This window comes from Lepidochelys kempii, chromosome 7 (assembly GCF_965140285.1).
Source record: "Lepidochelys kempii isolate rLepKem1 chromosome 7, rLepKem1.hap1, whole genome shotgun sequence".
NCBI lineage: Eukaryota > Metazoa > Chordata > Testudines > Cheloniidae > Lepidochelys > Lepidochelys kempii.
Window position 1 is genome coordinate 22,929,123 of NC_136386.1, and position 19,873 is coordinate 22,948,995.

The 19,873-nt window shown below is 49.7% G+C and overlaps 1 protein-coding gene across 1 annotated transcript in view; it reads left to right on the top strand.

The window, feature by feature from the left end:
• The first annotated feature begins 2,467 nt into the window (after nt 1-2,467).
• Nucleotides 2,468-19,873, top strand: part of PODXL2 (podocalyxin like 2) — a 39,665-nt gene continuing 22,259 nt past the window's right edge. Inside the window, exons 1-2 of the mRNA XM_073351363.2 lie at nt 2,468-3,133; nt 16,603-16,896. Coding sequence (XP_073207464.1) covers nt 3,088-3,133; nt 16,603-16,896 — 340 coding nt within the window. The 5' untranslated portion in view covers nt 2,468-3,087. The remainder of the gene's footprint in view (nt 3,134-16,602; nt 16,897-19,873) is intronic.

The following is a 19,873-nucleotide window of genomic DNA, read 5'->3' on the forward strand; positions in this document are numbered from 1 at the left end:
AAGTACATTTTTATCCCTCATAGCAGTGGTTCTCAACCTTTCCAGACTACTGTACTCCTTTCAGGAATCTGATTTGTCTTACATACCCCAAGCTTCACCTCTGTTAAAAACTACTTGCTTACAAAATCAGACATAAACATACAAAAGTGTCACAGCACACTAGTACTGAAAAATTGCTGACTTTCTAATTTTTACTATGTAATTATAAAATATATTTGATTGGAATATAAATATTGTACTTAAATTTCAATGTGATACTTGAGCCTGTTTTTCACTTGTGAGCCTTGTCTGAAGCCTGATCCCCAGTTGGTGGGGCTGAAGCATGTAATTTAGCTTTGTGGGGGCCCCCTGTAATATGGGACCCTGGGCAGTTGCCCTGCTTGCTACCCCCTAATGCCAGTCCAATACTTGTGATCCCTCTAAACCCATGCTGTGACTCCCCTGGGGGCTGCAATCCACAGGTGGAGAAACACAGATCTAGATGAGTTGAGTAGCCCCTGGAAGATGTCTGTGAACCCCATGGTACATGTACCCCTGGTGGAGAACCAGGGCCTCAGTGTGGAGAAAAACATGAGCTGAATGCCTCGTAAAGGCTGAAAAACAGAAGACAAAAAATCTGGCTTTAAAAAAATCATGAATCTCATGATCTTTGGTGGCCTGACCCATAATTTTTGAATGCTTTGGATTAGCAGAACTGGGACCGTGTTAGTAAGAGAGCACAGGTGCAGGCTTTGGAAAATTTCTTCTTGGGATAGTGGATACTAAGAGAATTCAAGGGGGCAGAGAGAGGATGGGGTGAAGGAGAAAAGCATGAGAGGGTACCATCCCTTACTTTTGGCCAAAGGTACAGTAAAAGCAAGAGAAGACAGCAGAACAGAGGGAGTGAGGGGAGCACAGTAGGAAGTGAGAGCAGAGAGACAGGTCAGGAGGAAAGAGTGAGGATGAGGAGTTGAAGGTAACAGGCAGGGTGAGTAGGGAATAGGATAAGATGCGGGAGGTGTCCTAGTAGTGAGAGAGGATAACTGGAGTAGTTGTGTTTTGGGAAGGCAAACTGGGGCCCCTAATAATACAAAAGCTCTTCAATTGTTAAGCAGAGCTAGTTGGAAAATTGAGAAAAAATGTTGAAATTGTTTTAAGTTTGCAGGGTACATAATGGGGCCTGCCCTTGGTGCCACTTTCTACCATGTCTCCTCTAGACACTTTTATCTAAACAGTGGCTGGCCGGTATTGTTCCTTGAATTTTAGGTAAACAAAAAATGCCTAATACAGTGGTTCTCAAACTTTTTTTTGTGGAGCACTTGTAAACTGCTGAGAGTCTCGGTGGACCACTTAATGATCTTTCCGAATGCTGTTGTACCAGTAGCTAACTCTTGTAAAGTGCTTTGGATAAAAGCACTATATAAAAAAAAATTAATAATTAACATTTTTTTTGTTCTACAAATAAAAGCACACAACTCGTATTTTAATATCAGTAGTCTTACCTTTCTAATGCAATGGATGTGCCCTCTCTCCCCTGATGCAGCAGCCCCTGAGCTGGGGCTGGGAAGGAGCGGGGTCTCTCCCCAGCAGCCACAGTCCTGGAGCTGGGGAAAGTCACCCCTTTCTCTGGCTGCTGCAGCTCTGCACGTCCCAAATTCCCCCCACCCCCTCTTCTCACCCCACTGCCCCCTCCCACCTACCCTCTATTCCCCCCCTGGCCACCACCTCACCTTACCTGTGCATCTTCTCCAGGGTCCAGGCACATGGCTCCACTAATTAGGTGGGTGGCCTTTCATTCTCTTGTGTGGGGCAGCTCAGGTGTGCACCTCAGAGGGAACTGGCTGCAGACCACCTGAATGGAGCTCGGACCACAGTTTGAGAATCTCTGGACTAAGAGTTTCCATGTGAAAAATGTTGGTTTGATATGATCTACATCTACAGCGGCTACTTTCTTGGGCGGGGAAAGCGAATGATGTCTGCTTTGAGGACAGGCTCTTGTTTCCCTGGGGGAAATGTCTCCTTTGGATAATTTCCACCAGCTCTGCTTCTATGCAGCGCTGGGCCCAGATCTGATGGCTTTACTCAGGGGAATCTGAAGGCTGTAGCTAGGGCCCTGTCTCTGTACTGAGTGGCTCAAACCCCCCCGCTCTGGAGCGTGCCGGCTTTTGTACCTGCTGCCAGTGACAAGTGCCATCTGAGAGCTAGATGATGATAGTTGTAGCTCTCTCCTGTGCTGTTAAAAGCACCTCCCTTCTCCCAGCAACAGCCTTTCGTGTGCACAAAGGGCAAGAGGCTTTCCCCAGCAGGCAGCCTCTTCGCGGTGGTCCGGGGGCGCTTCTGCCAGAGAGCTTCTCATTGGCACACACCCCGCAGGGAAGGAGGGTAACCCCCCCCCCGCCCGCCCGCGCTCCTGCCTCCCACGGAGCCTGGCCCGCAGGCTGGTCGCTCGTGAGCGCCCTCAGCAGGGCGCAGGCCGGGCCTCTCTCTAGGACCCGGGGGGAGCTGGTCCCGGGCAGGGGCCGGAACGCAGCGCTGGGGAGGGATGAATTGTAATTCCCCGGCTTGGGAACGCGGGGCACCCCGAGCCGCCGCCGCGGAGGCGGGGTGGAGGTTTGCCCTGGGAGGCTGCGGGAGACAGAGCAAAGCCGCTGCAGCCGGCCGCTAGGCGCAAGGCAGTCGCGGTGCCCACGCCGCGGGCAAGCCCCCTTTGCCCCGGGAAGGAGGATGCACCACGCCGTGGGGTTGGGAGATTTGGCTGATTTTATGCAAGCACCAGACCCGGGCTGCGTCTGGCAGGGCGGCTGCTGAGGCGGCGGCTGCTCTTGCCCGGCTTTAGGGCGAGCTCCCTTTGTGCACGGATTGACCATTGAGCAGCTCCCCACCCCGCCCCCTCCAGATCCCCTACCCTAGGGAGCCTGACACTAGCAAGTGGAGCCCGGCGGGAGGAGGGGGCTGGGGGGAAGTTGCAGCTCCGCTGCTGGCGGTGGGGAGATGCAGTCTGAGGCGGACCTGCAGGGGAGAGAGGTGGTTGCTGTGTCCAGGAGGGGCAGAGCCCCGCGGGCAGCTGCAGAATCCAGGTCCAAGTGAAGAAGTGCAACGGCCAGCACCATGAAGCTGCGGCTGCACCAGGCCCTGGCGGTGCTGCTGGCCTGGGGTGAGTGCCTTTGTTGCTTTGATTTTAAAGTGATTTGTTTGCGGGAGAGCGAATGAAATCGGGGGGAGAAGCTGCTGCAATCCCAGCAGCGTTCTGTCAGTTGCAGAAGACTTGCTAAATTAAAGCAGCTTGGACAAAGCCCTGGGAATAGACTGGTGGGGTCGATCCTGTCTGGGGACCAGTGGGGTGAACTGACTAGGACTTCTCTATCACCAGGGAGCCAAGTCCTGGGGAATAGACCATAGGGACCAAACTGGCTCTGGTCCCCAGCACCTGGCCAAGTAAATGGGACCTCCGCTCTCCTGTCTCTTCTGTTACTGAATTAAATAAAGCAATAACTCGCTGGGTGTGAATGTGAAGAGATAGGGAGAAAAGAAACCAAAACCACTCTGATCTGCCGGTCCTTCACCTCTAATGAGCTAGGTAGGTCCCCAGAAGGGAACATGACTTGTTATTAGTGAGTAATCCCCCCTCTTCTTTATCTTTCCCTAGAGTTTGGGTTATGTGCTAAAATTCACAGCAATGTGCTCTTTACTTCTGTGCAGCTTTGAGATCTTGGCTGGGCAGCTTCTCCCTTCCTTAAACCACTATTTTTAAGGATATAAGATTACGCTCAGTCTTTCAAGTCTAGATTTTGTGACCCAAGTTTCGTTTCTGTACTTTTTCCTTAATTTGATTTTATGAAGGGTGCATGTCCACTCCATGATAGTTGTAAGAATCATTTTATTATTATTATGTAGTGTGAAGATTTTGGGGGAGGGGGGAATCATTTGCTACTTGTATGTTCTAAAAGTTTATTTCTTAGGAAGAAGAATGTGTGTTAAGGCTGCTAAAAATGTCTTTGGGCAGGGAAGGTGTATGCTACAATAAGCACTTGTCCAACTGAAGTAAACAAGGTGGTGTTATTATGGAGAGGGTGGAAATAGCTCTGAATGTAGCATGCTTTCTGCATGCCATTCTTTGAGCTGGGATTCTTGCATGCTGTTATTTTTCCCAAGGGGGCTATAGAGATGCCCCTATCTTGTGCTGCACAAAAAATATCTTTATTTTATGGGCTTTTTCAGTTTACTAACCACTGTGAAGTTGCCAAAAAAAAAAAAAGGAAACAAGTTCACCGGCCCCAAAGATCCTAATCTTGAAATTTGGAGAAGGGGTGGGGCATTTATTAAAGCCGATTAAGCACATAAGTAATTATACTTAGACTAGTTATGAGGTCTGTGCTGCTTTTTTTATATAATCTGCTTGGAGATGTTTTCAAACAAGGGGCCTCTCTCAAAGAACTCTGGGAAAGAGAGTTTTGCCTTTTAAAAGAAAAGTAGTTTGAATTTTGGGGTAGTGCTGTGAAAACAGAACTTTGAAATGGAGCATTAGAAGTGTAAGCCTTCTTTGTCTGGGATCATTTGATAGTAGCCAGGTTTGAAGGCATCTTATGCTGGATCTGGGAGCTTCTCTCCCTGAGCGTAATGAAGGGCCAGTTTCATAAAGAGGTAGCTCGTTTGCACTAGAGAATGTGCTGTGGGGTCAGTAATATCCCACTTCCTGATGTCAGTCAAAAGCACACCCCCAAAACAGCTGAAGGAGAGGTATCAATTGTAAGTGCTTTGGGGCAGGAACTATCTTTTGATTCTTGGTGTGCAGTGCCTAGCACAATGAGTCCTGGACCCTTGATTGAGGTCTCTTGGCACTACCGTAACAGAAATAATATATTTTTTAAAATAATGAAGTGAGACGTTATAGGACAGAAAGGATCAGAAGGCCTATTTAGGGGGTCTAGTACCAGCTCCCACCATGGTGCTGAATCATCAATGGTGTCCCAACTGCAAATACTTGTGGTTTCTTCCTGCCCCCATAGTGGGTGAACCTCCCATCACCTAATACATTTCAAACCAAGCTGCACCAGTCATATAAGAATGTGCTGTAAGGAACCTTCCCGCGCTGTGTGAAGGGAGATTGACAAATTGCAACCTAACAGTTCTTCTGCGTCTCTGATTTCTGATTCAGCTGTTTACCTCTGTGTGCTGGCACTCCGATTTGCAAATACAGCTCCGAGTGCATCACGGAGCAAGTGGAGCACTGCACCACCAGAGATTCAGGGATATCCCTAGTACGCTTAGCATCTTAAATCGGCAGAGCTCTGATGTGGGGATAGGGGTAAATGGGCAAATCTTTGCTTGTTGGCTGACTATGCAGCCCACCTCAGTTTATGGAGCTCTACTCATGGTGGTCCAGAAGTGATTATGTACCCTCTTGGGTACATGTCCCCTTCCCAAATTGGTGATATGATAGTGGGGGCAAAATGGGGAAAGAGGGGCCCACCAGTGAGGTTATAGGGTGGGGTGGGGAACTCAGAAACCAAGTGTGGTTTAAATTATGCCACCAGAGTGTGTCTTTGTTAGGAGGAGGAGGGATCCAGTGTCTACCCCTCTTTCCACTGGGGTCATCCAACTGTTACAGGATAAGGTCTCAGCCCATCTCCTAGTGAAAAGTTCTCTACAGCATAGAAAGCCACCACAGCTGGGACCTCCCTGTTATGCATTTCTGCAGGAGACTCCAGCAGTGAATGAGGATGGAGACAATGACCCCCTCATCCTTGGAGGGTGAGGTGGGGAGGTCCCTGGAAGGGAGCAATACGTATGTGGGACAGTCGCTCTGCTGCTTCCCAGGCTGTAACTGGTCTGTGCATCGAAGCTGTCTTCTGGGCTGTAAAGCCAGCAACTTTCACCAACACTAACTTCACAATTATTATTTTAAAGCTACATTAATTACACAGACAGGCACTTGGGAGGTGGCGTTAAACGTCATCTGGGAGCTACAGGAGTTGGGCTACATTATACCAATATCAGGTGGAGATGCCTAGACCGGTGAAACCTTCCAAGTTTCCTTCCAACTTCTGGAAGGGCCTCTCTCTCTGCTGAGATGTGGCTTTGTACCTTTATCGTGATCCTCCATCTGACAGCAACAAAAAGGGGTTTGTTCTTTAGAAGTCTCCCGATTGTTTCCCTCTAATAGCACCTAGATAATATGGGGGTGGGAGGAGACACCGAGAAGGGCATAACTTAGTACCAGCTGAATCCTTAGGCTAGTGAAACTGGTGTTGTGGGGGGCCAATGGGTGAACTCATTAGCTAGCTGCCTCTGGAGACCTGGATTCTTACCTAGTGTAGAGGTTACAAGTGAAGAATGAGGACGCTGCAGTGAGTCTACATTGCAAAACCTGCACATAGGTTTTCATGATTGGCAGTCCCAGCTGAGGAGAGGTTCAGGTCTGGGATAACTGGGGGTGCTGCAGGACAGAAATGAGGTGTAGCAGGGGAGCCCCAAAACTGGAATAGAACGGGAGGCTGCAGGACAGGAATGAGGTGTATTGATGGAGCTTCAGCTTGAGACCCAGGAATGAAACACTAGCTGCTGAAGATTGTGTTTAAGGGACACTGGCCAAGCTCTGGGGTGGTGGCAAGTCAGAATTGAGGTCCACTGTCAGATCTGGCTGGTAATCAGCATGCCATTTGCCTGAGCATTGCCTGGCTCTAGCCAGTTATCTAAGCCCTTTGCTTTCATGAATAGTAAATTTATGAGGTTAAGAGAAAAACATCTCCCTCCTCCTCCCCATATCACCCCAGGTGTCTGTCTGCATGTGGCTGTGTGAGTGCCAGGCTCTATTAGATAATTCTTTCCCCTCCGTCTGTCCGCTTAGACAATTCCTCGTTAGTACTGTATAAATGAACCCACGCCTAGGGAGCATAAATCAGGATAGATGAAAATTCCCTGCAGTCAATTTTTCCTTTGCCTCTTCAGTAACATAAGGAAATGTTCACTTAATTATAGGCATCAGGGATTGAAATAATTACATGAAGACCTCGAAGGGAAGCTCCAGGCGACGGGCTACAGATCAGAACACATAAAAGTTTCCCCTCTGCTCAGAGTGGGAAGCAGCTCTAGAGTATTGTGGGTAAAATAAGCCAACGGTAGCAACAAAGCAGGCTAGACTGCAGAGTACAGTGTAAGGGGGTGAAGGGTGAAGGTGCACTGAGTCCTGCTGCTGGCGACCGTGTGAATTTGCTGCCAGTTCTCATTGGTTATTTAAACACGTAATCCCAAAAGAATGGAGACAAGCTATTTGTCACCCGCACGAGTGCAGCCTGGGCAGAGACACAACGGAGGCAAAGCAAACACATGCAGCCATTTGTTTATAGCGGCAGGGATGCTGGCAAGGCAGTTGTGCCCTGCTTAGCTAGGATGAGACCTGTGCTGTTCACGTCCCTGGTTAAACCTGGTTGTTGGCAGGATTCAGGCATGGATTCCTTGATGGGGGGAGAGAGATCTTGTGTGTGTGTGTGTGTGAGAGAGAAAGATATTAGAGCTCTCCCTCAACATGACAGTTACAACCAAGCCTGGTTACACTACTGTCTTTCTTTGCTCCTTTCAATTTTGTAGTCTAGCGTGGAACGATCAGTGTTTTAAATGGTGTCACAAAACTACACTGAACCCTTGAACATGTCCAGAGGTTGAGTCCAGTTAAGGAATATACATGAGGTCCTGACTAAACCACAGCATGAAACTGTTGAAATTGGATCCTGTGGCTTGGATATAAATATAGTAGAGGGGATCAACACAGTGTACCATATAACAGAAGGAAGTCCTGGGAGACCCTTTGTACGCACGGGCTGGAACTGAATTTAATTGCTGTGTTTAAGCTTAGTTCTGGCAAAGTCAGTGTAAACACCATTTGGCTGACTGGGCTGATGGGGCCTCTAGCATGTTTCTTAGAAACCTGTTCCTCTGTGCTCTGGTCAAGGAGCTCTGGCTCTGCAACAGCTGTGCTGTTGGAGCCAATAATATAGCTTTATTTGGTACACCTCAGATCCTATAACACTTTGAGGGGTTATGCAGTAAACTGGGAGGAAAAATAAGAGGCAAGGGCAAAGAGAGATGTTTCAGCTGATAGTGGAATTGCCCTGGAATGGTGATGGAGCAGAAGGATCCGTAGGTTTTTCCCAGACAGCGGGAGGTGCAGAAGGCAGCTACTAGAAGAATGGAAGGACCAGGAAGGGGAAAGAAACCAGGTCTGTGAGGATTTGAAAACAAGGAGAGTAATCCTGATCTAGATCCTGGAATGAATGGGGTGGGGAAGGGAGGCGAGTTGGGTTTGTTCAGTGCTGGTGGATGGGATCAGTTTTCACTGCATGTGTGAGGAGGCATTGGGCAATGGTCTGCTCAGCATCTGAATCCTCCTAGCGTCGTGACACATGCTGATGATGGGCGCATGCCCAACCTTTCATAGTTGGTCCGTGTTAAGGACCTGGTTTTTCAGAAGTGCTGTGTGTCTGTATTGCTGATTGAAAATTGCAACCAGTTGAGGTGAATGGGAGCTGAGGGTGGGGGTGCTCAGCAGCTCTGAAAATCAGACCCCAAGATCAGGGCCACGTGGTTCTGAGGCGAGGTAGCCTCTGCCCAAGGGGAGGCAATTTCCAGCACTGCCTGAGCAGAACCAGTTACCACGTGTAGGCCTAGATTCTCTCCTGCATCCTCCCTGAAACAGCAAAACCGTCTGGTGTGCCCTTCTGTGCTAACTGCGGTGCGCCCTCTCGATCCCTCCCAGCATTCCAAGGTCGTCTTAGTGCAAGAGCCCCCGTCTTGCTTGGTTTGGTGGCTCTGGGGTGGGGAAGGAGCATGATGGTACAGACTTACCCCTTCCCATAGAGATCCTGCATCCTCTGTAACCTCCCGGCAAAAACTCTCCAACTACAAAGACCTGTCAGGCCCCATCTTGCCCATCCTTTTCCAGTCAATGGAGAATTGTTCCCATGATGGGTCATTAAACTACCACCACCACCCCGGCCTCCCCACACACATACATACATCCCAGTAGCCCAGAAAACATACTGGGGCCCAGGGAAGATAAGTGTGCTAGAAGGAGCCCTTGGTAAGGCACCTGTGTGCTCACCCCTTGGACTGTGCCAGAGGCATGCCAGCCTTCAAGCTGTTTTCCGAAACCCTAATTAGAAATGATAGCTCCTCTAGGCTTCTTAATCCAGCATTCAATTTAAAATGTTCCACTAGTAAATGAGAGCGACACAGCAAGGGGGGGAATCTCGTAGGGGGAAGGAACAGGGGTCAGATAATCTGTAACAATGATCACACATCAGGCCGATTAACTCTGGCTGGGGTCTGAGCCTCTCGTATGTTTCTTAGTCCATGTCATTGAGCGTCCATGGGGCTGCTAATGGTGCAGATGATAGACAGGAGCATCTGAGAGCAGCGACTCAAACGAGGAAAGTCAAGTTCCTTCTCCTTCTCTTCCTCCTCCATCAGTACCTGGGATCAGAATTATCCTTGTGATTTCTCAGTTCGTTTTTGTTTTGTGTTTCACACTGCTTTAAAGAACCTACATAATAGCCGGACAAGCTGGTTGTCATTGTAAGTTTTAGCCTTAATTCCAGATCCGTTTCCCTCCTCAGCTCCCTGTGCCCACACCTCCCTCCTCTCTTAATGCCCTTGGGCCTTGCTCCCTCAGCTATTCCATTCTACACAGAGTTTTTGGATTGGAGGGGGAGGGGACATCACTAGTAGATGCTTCCCTCCGCCAGTCATTGTGCTGCTGTCCTAACTGATTATCAGCAAGTGACCCTTTCCTGACCCTGCTACCCTGGTAAATAACATTAGTTGGGCAAACCCTTGGATCTGTTCGGGGTAAAGCTTGAAATGGAAGCTGGACAGCAGCAGGACCAAACTTGGCTGGAGCCCTGAATACTCCATTTCCCTTCACTGTGTCATGGCTGCCCTCTTTCTGGTTGGGGACAACTTGAGACCCTCCTGACCCCCTTTGGTGCCTGTCACACACCCAGCTGGGAGGCTGTTGTACAGAATCTGCCAGTCAGAGACATGCCCCCTTTGAAGGAACCAATGCGTCCTGGCTAAAACTCCCCACTCGATCTCTTCTGCAGTCATGGGGTTTTGTTTGATTGTGTGTGTGTTGTTTTCCTATCAGTTGATCTATATTTAAAGTACCGTGTCAGAAAACTGACACCAAATGGAAATTGTTTGTTCCCCCTTTGCTCTCCAAAGGAGTCTGGCTTAGGAACAGCCTTGGTGGGTGTTGGATCTCCACTCCAGCCATTGGTCCATTTCCTTCGAAGTATGCTCCTGCCTCTGCTTGAGTCATCCATTGCCTGTCTTGACAACTGCCATGGGCCTCCCTAGGAAGCACTTGGGAGAATGTGAGGGGTGTGTCAATAAAGATTCCAAAGAGACATCCTGGGCCTGATTCTCCAGGCCCCTGTGCCTTGTGTTGCCCCTTTCAACTGTGCAGTGGATGTAAAACACTCCCATGCGTGTGAGTGGGGTGGCTGCATTTTATACTCACTGTGTGCAAGTGTAAATGAATGCAGGAAATGCAGGATAGCAGAGAACTAGGTTGCGAGTGTGTGCCAGGGCGGGGAGGTGTCCTGAGTCCAATTCCTCCATCTAACCCTTCTGTGATGCTATTACAAAAGTAAACACCCTGCAACAGACCCGGGGCTTTCCCAGGGACTAAAGCAACTACTTGGTCTTTCACCTGATGCTGGATGCAGAGGCACACTTGCATTTGGGAGATGTTCCTAGAGAAAGCGGGTAGTGCCCACATGAACCATCTCTGCTGACAACTCACTCCAGAGTTTGAGACAAAGTAATTTTATCTTGTGCTGAGGGTAGTGGAACTCTGGGCTCAGCAGAATTTGAGTTTTATTATTTGGTAAATTCCACAGTTAAGATCAGTCATAATAACTGGAAAAAAAGGTTATAAATAAACAGTGTTAATATATTTTCACAGTTTCACAGCAGGGCTGTGGGGGGCTCCTTGCATGGATGCGGGCCATGACAGCAGGGCTGCCTAGGACTGTGAGGAGGAGGACAAGTCCCTGGCCATGAGGGAGACCACCCCATCACTGAACAGCTCTGGCCCAGGGACAACCCTGCACTCCTAACTGTTTAATGAGTTAATAAGGCCGTGACAGTGGGGCTGCAGAGGGCCCCCTATGTGGCCATGGGGCCTGGATACCAGATTCCTGTGGGCACCAAATGCAAGGGAGGCTGCGCTCGCTGGCTGCTGTCGATGGATATTTTGTTCACTGATTTCTGTGTAGGGTGGCCACATGTCCCATTTTGGCCAGGACAGTCCCCTTTTTTAGCCCTGTCCTGGCCATCCCGATGTTTTTGGCAAAACTGGACATTTGTTCTGTTTGCTCTTGCCAACTGATCATCTTGCACAGTTTTGCCAAAAAAGTGGGTGCAACCCCTATCAGGGATTGGAGGAACATGCGGGAGAGAGGGGGGCGAGCAGCAATGCCAGCCCGCACAAAAGGGAGGGCTCCGGGGAGCGGCTTGGGCTGGGCCTGGGCGGGCAGTGGTGGGGCTCGGGCTGGTCTCGCGCGTAGAGGGGAGAGGGAAGCCTTGGGCTGGCCCAGGGTGGGTGGCAGGGGGATTCCGGCCAGCCCCGCGGGCATGTGGCAACGGGGTTCAGGAGGGCGAGGGGGGCCTCAGGCCGGCCCCACATGAGTGGCAGGGAGGGCTGGGGGGAGGCTTGCGCGGGGGCAGGGGGCCTCGGGCTGGCCCTGTGAGGTGTCCCATTTTCCCTTTGGGAAAATACAGTCACCCTATTTCTGTGTGTCAGGGAAAGTCGATGTTTACCAACTACTGATGATTTCAATCTAATCCTGCCCAGCCTAGTTACAACCACCTGGTGGGGAAGGTCCAAGAATGTCCATCTGCCACCACCATTTTGCTGTAGCCAAAGTAACGAGGAAGGGTGGAAATGCCCAACTCCAAATAAATCGCCGCCATTTTTGTGGGACCTACAGAAAAAAGGAGCTGTGCTGTTCTCCTCTTGTTACTGCCCCAGCAGTTCACTAACAAACCATGTGTGTAGCAGCCTAGGCCTTCCTGGGCATTTGAGAGCGCAAGGGTGGCCTTGTGGTCAAGACACTATGTGGGGATTCAGAAGAACAGAGTACAGTTCCCAGTTCTGCCACAGACTCACTACATTACCTTGGGCGTGTTGTTGCACCTCTGCTCCCTCACCTCTATAACTGGGAAAATAATACTCCCTTTCTCCCACTCTGTGTCTCTCTTGTCCATTGAGATTGTTAGCTCTTTGGGGGCAGGGATTGTTTTTTACTGTGCGTGTGTACGGCTTCTAGCACACAGGGGTACCGCTCCCAGCTGGGGCCTGAAGGTGCTACTCTAATACACATAATCAATTAACAGCTGTTTTTGCATGAGAACAAGAAAATCCTGAACAAAATTGTGTCAGTTTAAGCTCTTTAGAAGCGGAGAGAGGAGAGCGCTCCAGTAGAACTGAACCTGCGAAGTCATTGCCTGTCAGGGACTATCCCATGTCTGGGCTTCTGCTGCAAAGCTCAGGATGTCTCAGTCCCACTGAGTGACTCAGCCACCTGCCGATGAGTTTGCCCATCCCTTGGGATGCCTGGAGAAGTGTCTCCACTGGCTGCATTATGCTGCAGTAGCTTTTCTTTCCATAATGCAGCTGCTTCTATGATAGTTTCTTTCCATTTATCTGTGCTGGGCTGAGCTGATCTTGTCTTAGATCAATAGAACAAAATTAACAAAACCAAGCAGTGCTTGGGAACAGGTGGGGGGAGAAAATAAATATTTCCTACATCAGTAGTGAAAAGACTCTTGAGGCCAAACACAGGCAGCATACTTGAGAAATGCAGCCCGTCATTCCCAAGTTTCCCAGCAACAATGGCAAGTGATTTCTCTCTAGAGCTCTGTACAGGCGTGGGAGGGGTGGTCTGAGCCCTCAGCTGGGAACTGGAAACTTCTGGCTTCCGCAGCTGGAATCTAGAGGGAATATCCCTAGGTGTTACATCCTTCATGCCTCAGATTCCCTGTAAGTAAATGGGCATAATACTTAACCATGTCCCAAAGCTCTAGTGATGATTAATTAACTAGATGGTTGTGAAGTGCTTGGAATATGACCATCACTATAGATGGGCTTAGTCTGTATTTAAAAGTATGAAAGAGAAACTGACAAGGTCCCATGTTGGATATGTTCTTCTACCCTAAATCTGAGAGCATCTCGGTCCCTGTGTACAGTGCTGCCACGAAAGCTTTGTTCCATGTAGGTATAGTGCAGGGGTGGCCAACCTGTGGCTCTGGAGCCACGTGCGGCTCTTCAGAAGTTAATACGCGGCTCCTTGTCTAGGCACCGAGTCCGGGGCTGGAGCTACAGGCGCTGACTTTCCAGTGTGCCGGGGGGTGCTCACTGCTCAACCCCTGGCTCTGCCACAGGCCCTGCCCACGCTCCACCCCTTCCCGCCCCCTCCCCTGATCCTGGTCTCCCCCAGAGCTTCCTACATGCCATGAAACAGCTTGTTGGGAGGTGCAGGGAGGGAGGGGGAGGTGCTGAATGGTGGGGCTGCCAATAGGCAGGAGGCACTGAGAGGGGAACTGATGGGGGGCTGCCGATATATTACTGTGGCTCTTTGGCAATGTACACTGGTAAATTTTGGCTCCTTCTCAGGCTCAGGTTGGCCACCCCTGGTATAGTGAATGGCAGTTAACTCTCCACTCTCCAGGTGTTTCAAAATAGAAGGGTCGCTCACTCAGTTATGGGGAAGAGCCCCTTGCCTCTGTTCCTGTAGGGAAGAGCTGAGCTTCTGTAGAGGGCTGTAGCAGTGAGCAAGAGAGCTGTATAAGGCTCATGTGAGTGAGCTGAATTACATGTGTAACGTGCCCCTGTACAACAAACTATGTTCCTAGGAGGGAGATAATGGAGAGAGAGAGAGAGAGAGAGAGAGTCCTGGGGTGAAATCCTGGCCCCACTGAAGTCAATGGAAAAACTCCCATAGACTTCAGTGGAGCCAGGATTTTACCCTGAGTGTTTAAAATTCTGCCTTCTCTCCAGGAAGGGTGTTTAACAAGAATTCAGTGTTTGTGATCCGTTTCAGCCTGCAAGGCAGGACATCCCCTTATTATTTATTTATTTAGTAATTGACCACAGCGTGCCATAGGCCCTGCAGACAAATGAAACAGCTATGTTCCCTTCCCTTAATACCTCCCAGTCTAATAGTGGTTACAGCACAGCAGATGATACAAGCAGTTGAGGTGGGGAAAAGGAGGGCCAGGGTTACAATCATAAGGTCATGCAGTTACTTTGGCTTGCTGTATACATCTCCTGGGGGATCCACCAGAATAGGTATACACACATGCAGAGGATGTGTCTCTCTCACCCCCACCCCCACAGGGTAAATAATGACTGGTATCTTTTCTAACCTGTTGTGATGAAGGTATTTATCTCGTATTCAGAGTACTGGGCGCTTCCTAGCCTGGTTAGGAGATGCCACTGACACCGAGTCCCTTCAGGACAAATGGATTGTTACGGTTCCAGAACTGCAGATTTATATCTGAACGAAGATGCTTCTGTGCTTAGGCAGTAGGGCACACTTTGGTGGGGCTGGGCAGTACGTGAACGTGCATTAACGCAACTGTTCCCTCCAGAGGGTGGCTTAGCAGGGTAAGCCCCAGGTCGGTAATGTCTAGACCAGAGGTTGGCAAACTACGGCCCGTAGGCCACATCCGGCCTGCGGGACTGACCTGCCCAGTCCTTGAGCTCCCGGCCGGGGAGGCTGTCCCCCCTCCCCCGCAGCTACACTGCCGCGCGGGGAGCACTCTGGGTGGTGGGGCTGCGTGCTCCTGCAGGGCAGCACGCCAGCGCGTCTGGCTCCGGCTGGGCGGCGTGACTGCCAGACATGCCGCTCTGAGCGGCATGGTAAGGGGGCTGGGGCAGGGGGTTCCAGGGAACAGTCAGGGGACAGGGAGCAGGGGGCGGAGGTTCTGGGGGGGTGATCAGGGGACAGGGAGCAGGGGGTGGTTGGATGGGGCAGAGGTTCGGGGGGGGCGGTCAGGGGACGGGGAACGGGGGGGGGTTGGATAAGCGTGGGAGTCCTGGGGCCTGTCAGGAGGCGGGGGTGTGGATAGGGGTTGGGGCAGTCAGGGAGCAGGGGGGGGTTGGATAGGGGGTGGGGGTCCCAGGATGGGGTGGTCAGGGGACAAAGAGCAGGGGGGGTTAGATGGGTCAGAGGTTCTGAGGGGGGCAGTCAGGGGTCGGGAAGTGGGAGGGGGCGGATAGGGGGTGGGGGCCAGGCTGTTTGGGGAGGCACAGCCTTTCCTACCTGGCCCTCCATACAGTTTTGCAACCCCAATGTGGCCCTCGGGCCAAAAAGTTTGCCCACCCTGGTCTAGAACCACAGGTTCAACGCTGGCTGGGTCAACTCAGCCATTCATCCTTCTCATACATAACTGAGTTTTGTGCAGTTTAGGGAAGATCTTAAAACTAAGTGTCAGTCTCTGTAGCATGCACCAAGATGCCCTGGCCTAAGTTGGAGCCTTTGGATAAAATGTTACCTCCCCATCCCTCCCGCTGTGCAAAGTGCTGATGCAGTCTGCCCTAGAGGTGGTGCATTTCAGAGGTGCTGTCTGTGTGCAGCATGGGAAGCCCTTTGAGATAGAGGGTCCTATAGGGATGTAACATACGGTGGTATTATTTAGAAAATGGGTGGGACTGCAGAAGCAATCTAGCTTGTTATGTTTCCAGCCTATCTAGGTTATCAGACAACCACCACATGGGGCTCTGAACTTGATGGCTGCATCAGCCTCTCTTCGGATCCATTGGCCCAAGACAAACAGCATTGCATTTTTATCCCTTCTACTCTGCTTATTTGTCATTTAGCATAAATCTGACTTAAAACGAATATAGAAAAATCAAACACACAATCTTCCAGAACACGAGCCTTCTTATGGGCTCAGAATTTTGAATGTCGCCACTGTAATCATGCAGTGTAGTTGTAGCCATGTTGGTCCCAGGATATTGGAGAGACAAGGTGGGCGAGGTAATATCTGTTATTGGACCAATGTCTGTTGGTGAAAGAGACAAGGTTTTGAGCCACACAGAGTCTTCTTCGGGTCCACTGCAATCAGGCAGCTTTGGCCCCAGCCACATTGCGTCTAATAAATTCAGTGGGGCCAGATCCTCAGCAGGAGTAGATCGGCCTAGTTCCCTTGAAGTCCATGGAGCTGTGCTGGGGTAAGTGCCTGGGGCACCAGTGACCTCAGCAGAACGACACTGCTTTACGCCAGCTGAGTCTGGAGGTGAACTTGTTGTGTCTGTGTAGCTTCTTGTGTATATTTCTTAAACAGCCATGATTGTTTTTGTCCTAAGCTAACAGTGCCCTCAACCTGAGGAGGGTAGGGGGTTATTTCAGAGAGCGCGGCAGGAAGCTAGATGGGCTGATCTGGTTTGACAGGAGGCAGGTTACTGGGTTATATGGTCTTGTTGGTCTGACCCAGTACAGCTGTGCCTGGAGCAATTGAACCCGTGGCCAACTCAAAACGTGTATGTCTCATTTCATCAGTTCCCACTCCTGTCTCTCACTCTGTTATTCTGACATGGGTCTCCCTGTCACTGCGTAGGGACCTTGTGCATCTGCCTTGTTTCATCAGAGGAGCCCACCACCGAGGGTCTCACCTCAACCTCCTTGGTGGAGTTTACAATGATGTCCCATCTGGAGCTACTGGATTCCCGTGAGCAAAGCAACCTGGAAGCTACGGAGCCTGACCCTGTTCTCAGTGCCCTGCATGCCTCCGCGGGATCAGGCTTTGCCAGTGAGGAGAATGAGGAGTCCAAGATCCTACAGCCCCCCCAGTACTTCTGGGAAGACGGGGGAGATCTCAACGATTCCAGCCTGGATCTGGGACCAGCAACAGGTAGGTTATTTTTATCCCTTTCTTTCCTTTCTTCCTCTGGGGGAGACTCTGTTCCCTTGCCCTGACATAATTCTTGCTAAGAGGAGCTGGGATTAAACATCAACTCTGTTATCTCACTTCAGTGTCTGATGTGTCCCTAGGGAACCCTGGGCCTGGGTGAATATTAAAAACCGAGGTATGGCTGGATCATTATTCACAAGCTAAGGAAAGAATCACCTTTATCTCTGTCTCTTGCTTGCCTCATCCTCCCCCTCTCTGTCTCTGGCCTCTTATTCTCCCTTCAATCACCTTTCTCTCTTTTCCCTTGCTACTGTGAACTAAACTAAGTGCAATCTAGTCCTCTGAGCATAAGCCTTGAGTAATCCAGGCAGGGCCTGGGTTTGAGTCCCAGCTGAACTCACTAGGCCCAATTCTAAGCCTTGACTTCAGTAGTAGTTTGGCCAGAGAATGGCCAATAGGATCTGGCTGGCTGTGTCCTGTCAAGTGAGTCAACCAACTTACTTGGGCAGCCTGTCAGGCTAGCTAGAAAACTGGGACAAAAAGTAAGGACTCTCTCACTGTAACTGGGTGCCATATCTGAGCTGAACTTCCTCTGGAGAAGGTAATATACACAGTCTCTCCCACTTCCCCCCATACAAGACCCACTGGAACCCACTGCTCTGCCTGGGCTGAGCCTCCCCTGGAGAACATAAATCTATACATGCCACCCGCTTCCTTTCAGGCCCACTGGAACCCACTGCTGCATCCAAGCTGAACTTCCTCTATGTTGACATTACAAAAATCAAGTTGAAACTAACCTGCCTGTGTTTGTCTATATAAATAGGGCTCTTGCTTTAACCCCCTCCTCAATCTCCCTGAGCTCCTTAGCAGAAGACGACTTAACTTTTGAGACGCCCACTGGGAGAGGGACGGGATAGGGAAGGGGCGTGTTTTGCAGGCTTTCCTATAGCTTATGAGATTATCCCACATGATTCTGCTCTAAATTCCAGGCTTGGCATGTTTAAATACAGTGCAGGAGACTGACCTTCAGCCCGATCCCTTCTGCCCCCCGCCACATCCTGTGTCTTCATCTCTTTCTCAGTAGGCACTTTCCTGGCTTGATTGAGGTCCGGAATTAGAAAGCTGCAGTCTTTTAGTCTTCTCTTTGCACTGATTCCTCTGACCTTAGAAAGGCCTGCACTCCACCTGGGATGAGGGCTGAGCAAGCAGCAGCAGCAATCTAATTTACAAGGGTACAACACATTTTTGCGAGGATGCACAAATGTTCATGCCCTTGCATGCACTGTACTAGCCTGTATGCGTCTTGGGGCATGGCTGTCATTGTCTCAGGACTGGAAATCATCATGCTCACTAACTGTGTTCTGTACATATCCTAGTCACACTCATGGTGACACACACACACAGAGTCACAGGCACACCTACACATCACTCATTGTACATGCACACTCCCCCTCTGACACTCACATGGATCATGCAGATGCTCCTCACACACTTGTGCTCATGGTGAGGTACACAAAAGTTTACACTCCCCCCATCTCTTGTATGTTCAGCCCCCAGCCTCACATGTATAGAGAACACACTTCGTCGTCATTCAGAAGCACTTTCACACATGTGTAAGCACACACAATAGCTTCACGCTCCCATTGGCTTGTACATCTAGCCAAAGAATCTTAGCCTCTCATCACACTTGCACATTAACCGCAATAAACACAGAGCACCAAAACCAGCCTCATCCCATGCACACACTCGTCATTCAGAGCACACCTGCCTCTTCCCACGCTCGCACAGAGTCTCTCACATGCTCTCTCTTTGCTCTCCTTTACACACACACGTCCTTATCGACTCACCACCAAACAGCTGCAGTACTTCTGAGGGCTGGCCTTCTGCCAGCCAATGCTCTGTGCAGTTCACATCTCAGAACCTCAGTTAATACAACTCCTTGAATTATTCAGCAGCTTGGGAGCTCATTTCTATTTAAAATTTAATTAGAAACCTGGTGTGTGTCATTTGATAATAAAGGATATAGTAATAGCATCCCTAAACAGGGAAGCTTTCCCCAATCACACTTGGCCTACAAGTGTGTGATATACATGCCACATGTGTGATGGAAATGCCATGTGATTCCCTATGGAACTGTGTAACCAATTGCATTTATTATGTTACTTCTAACATACCAACCCATGAGTGATGGATTGTTGTTGTTTTTTATACCAACCTGCCAGAGAAATGTTTCTTTCATTCACCAAATGTAACATTTCCTCCCAAAATTACAGTGGAGTAAGGCCCAGGATGGGAAAATTCAGTTCTGGTCTGCGGTCCAGTATCAATCAAGGCTAGAAATGGGTCAGTGATACCATTAGAAAGGAATGATTCCCAGCTTTGTAACAGGACACATAACATTTGCTTCTTTCACTGTAAAGTGTAAAGGTATTGGGCCTCAAAATCACAGTCTGATGGAGGCTAGATTTCTAGAGATTTCAAAGCTGTGTTCATTTTTTCCCTCTCCCTCTGAAGTCTGTAGAGTTGGACTCAGCTCAGCCTTTGTGTGGCTTTGCAGATGGAGGGATGCAAAATGTAATCCCAACACATTTCTTTGTAATGTTCTCAAACTTTCCTAAAATATGTGTGCTTTTTGTGGCAAACACATGACATTTAGAGAACACCTGGTACTCATTTGGGATGGCTGGCATTACTCAGCTTGTGGCTTTGTCTCTCCTGGGTAACACGCTCCTGCTGATAAAATCTTTATGCCACACCCCAATGTATTTACATTGGCTTCAGTGGGTCCCTGCCTGAGTAAGGACCTCAGGATTTGTCTCATACTGTCTTGGATTTTTATCCATGCTCCTCCTCCAACTCTTGCCATGAATGTGCATTGAAATGCACTGTCCTCCACACTAGCTCATTGCCACCTCCTGTATCTTTTATATATGCACATCCCTTGCCCATCAGTTAATGTATCTTGTAGAGTCAAATA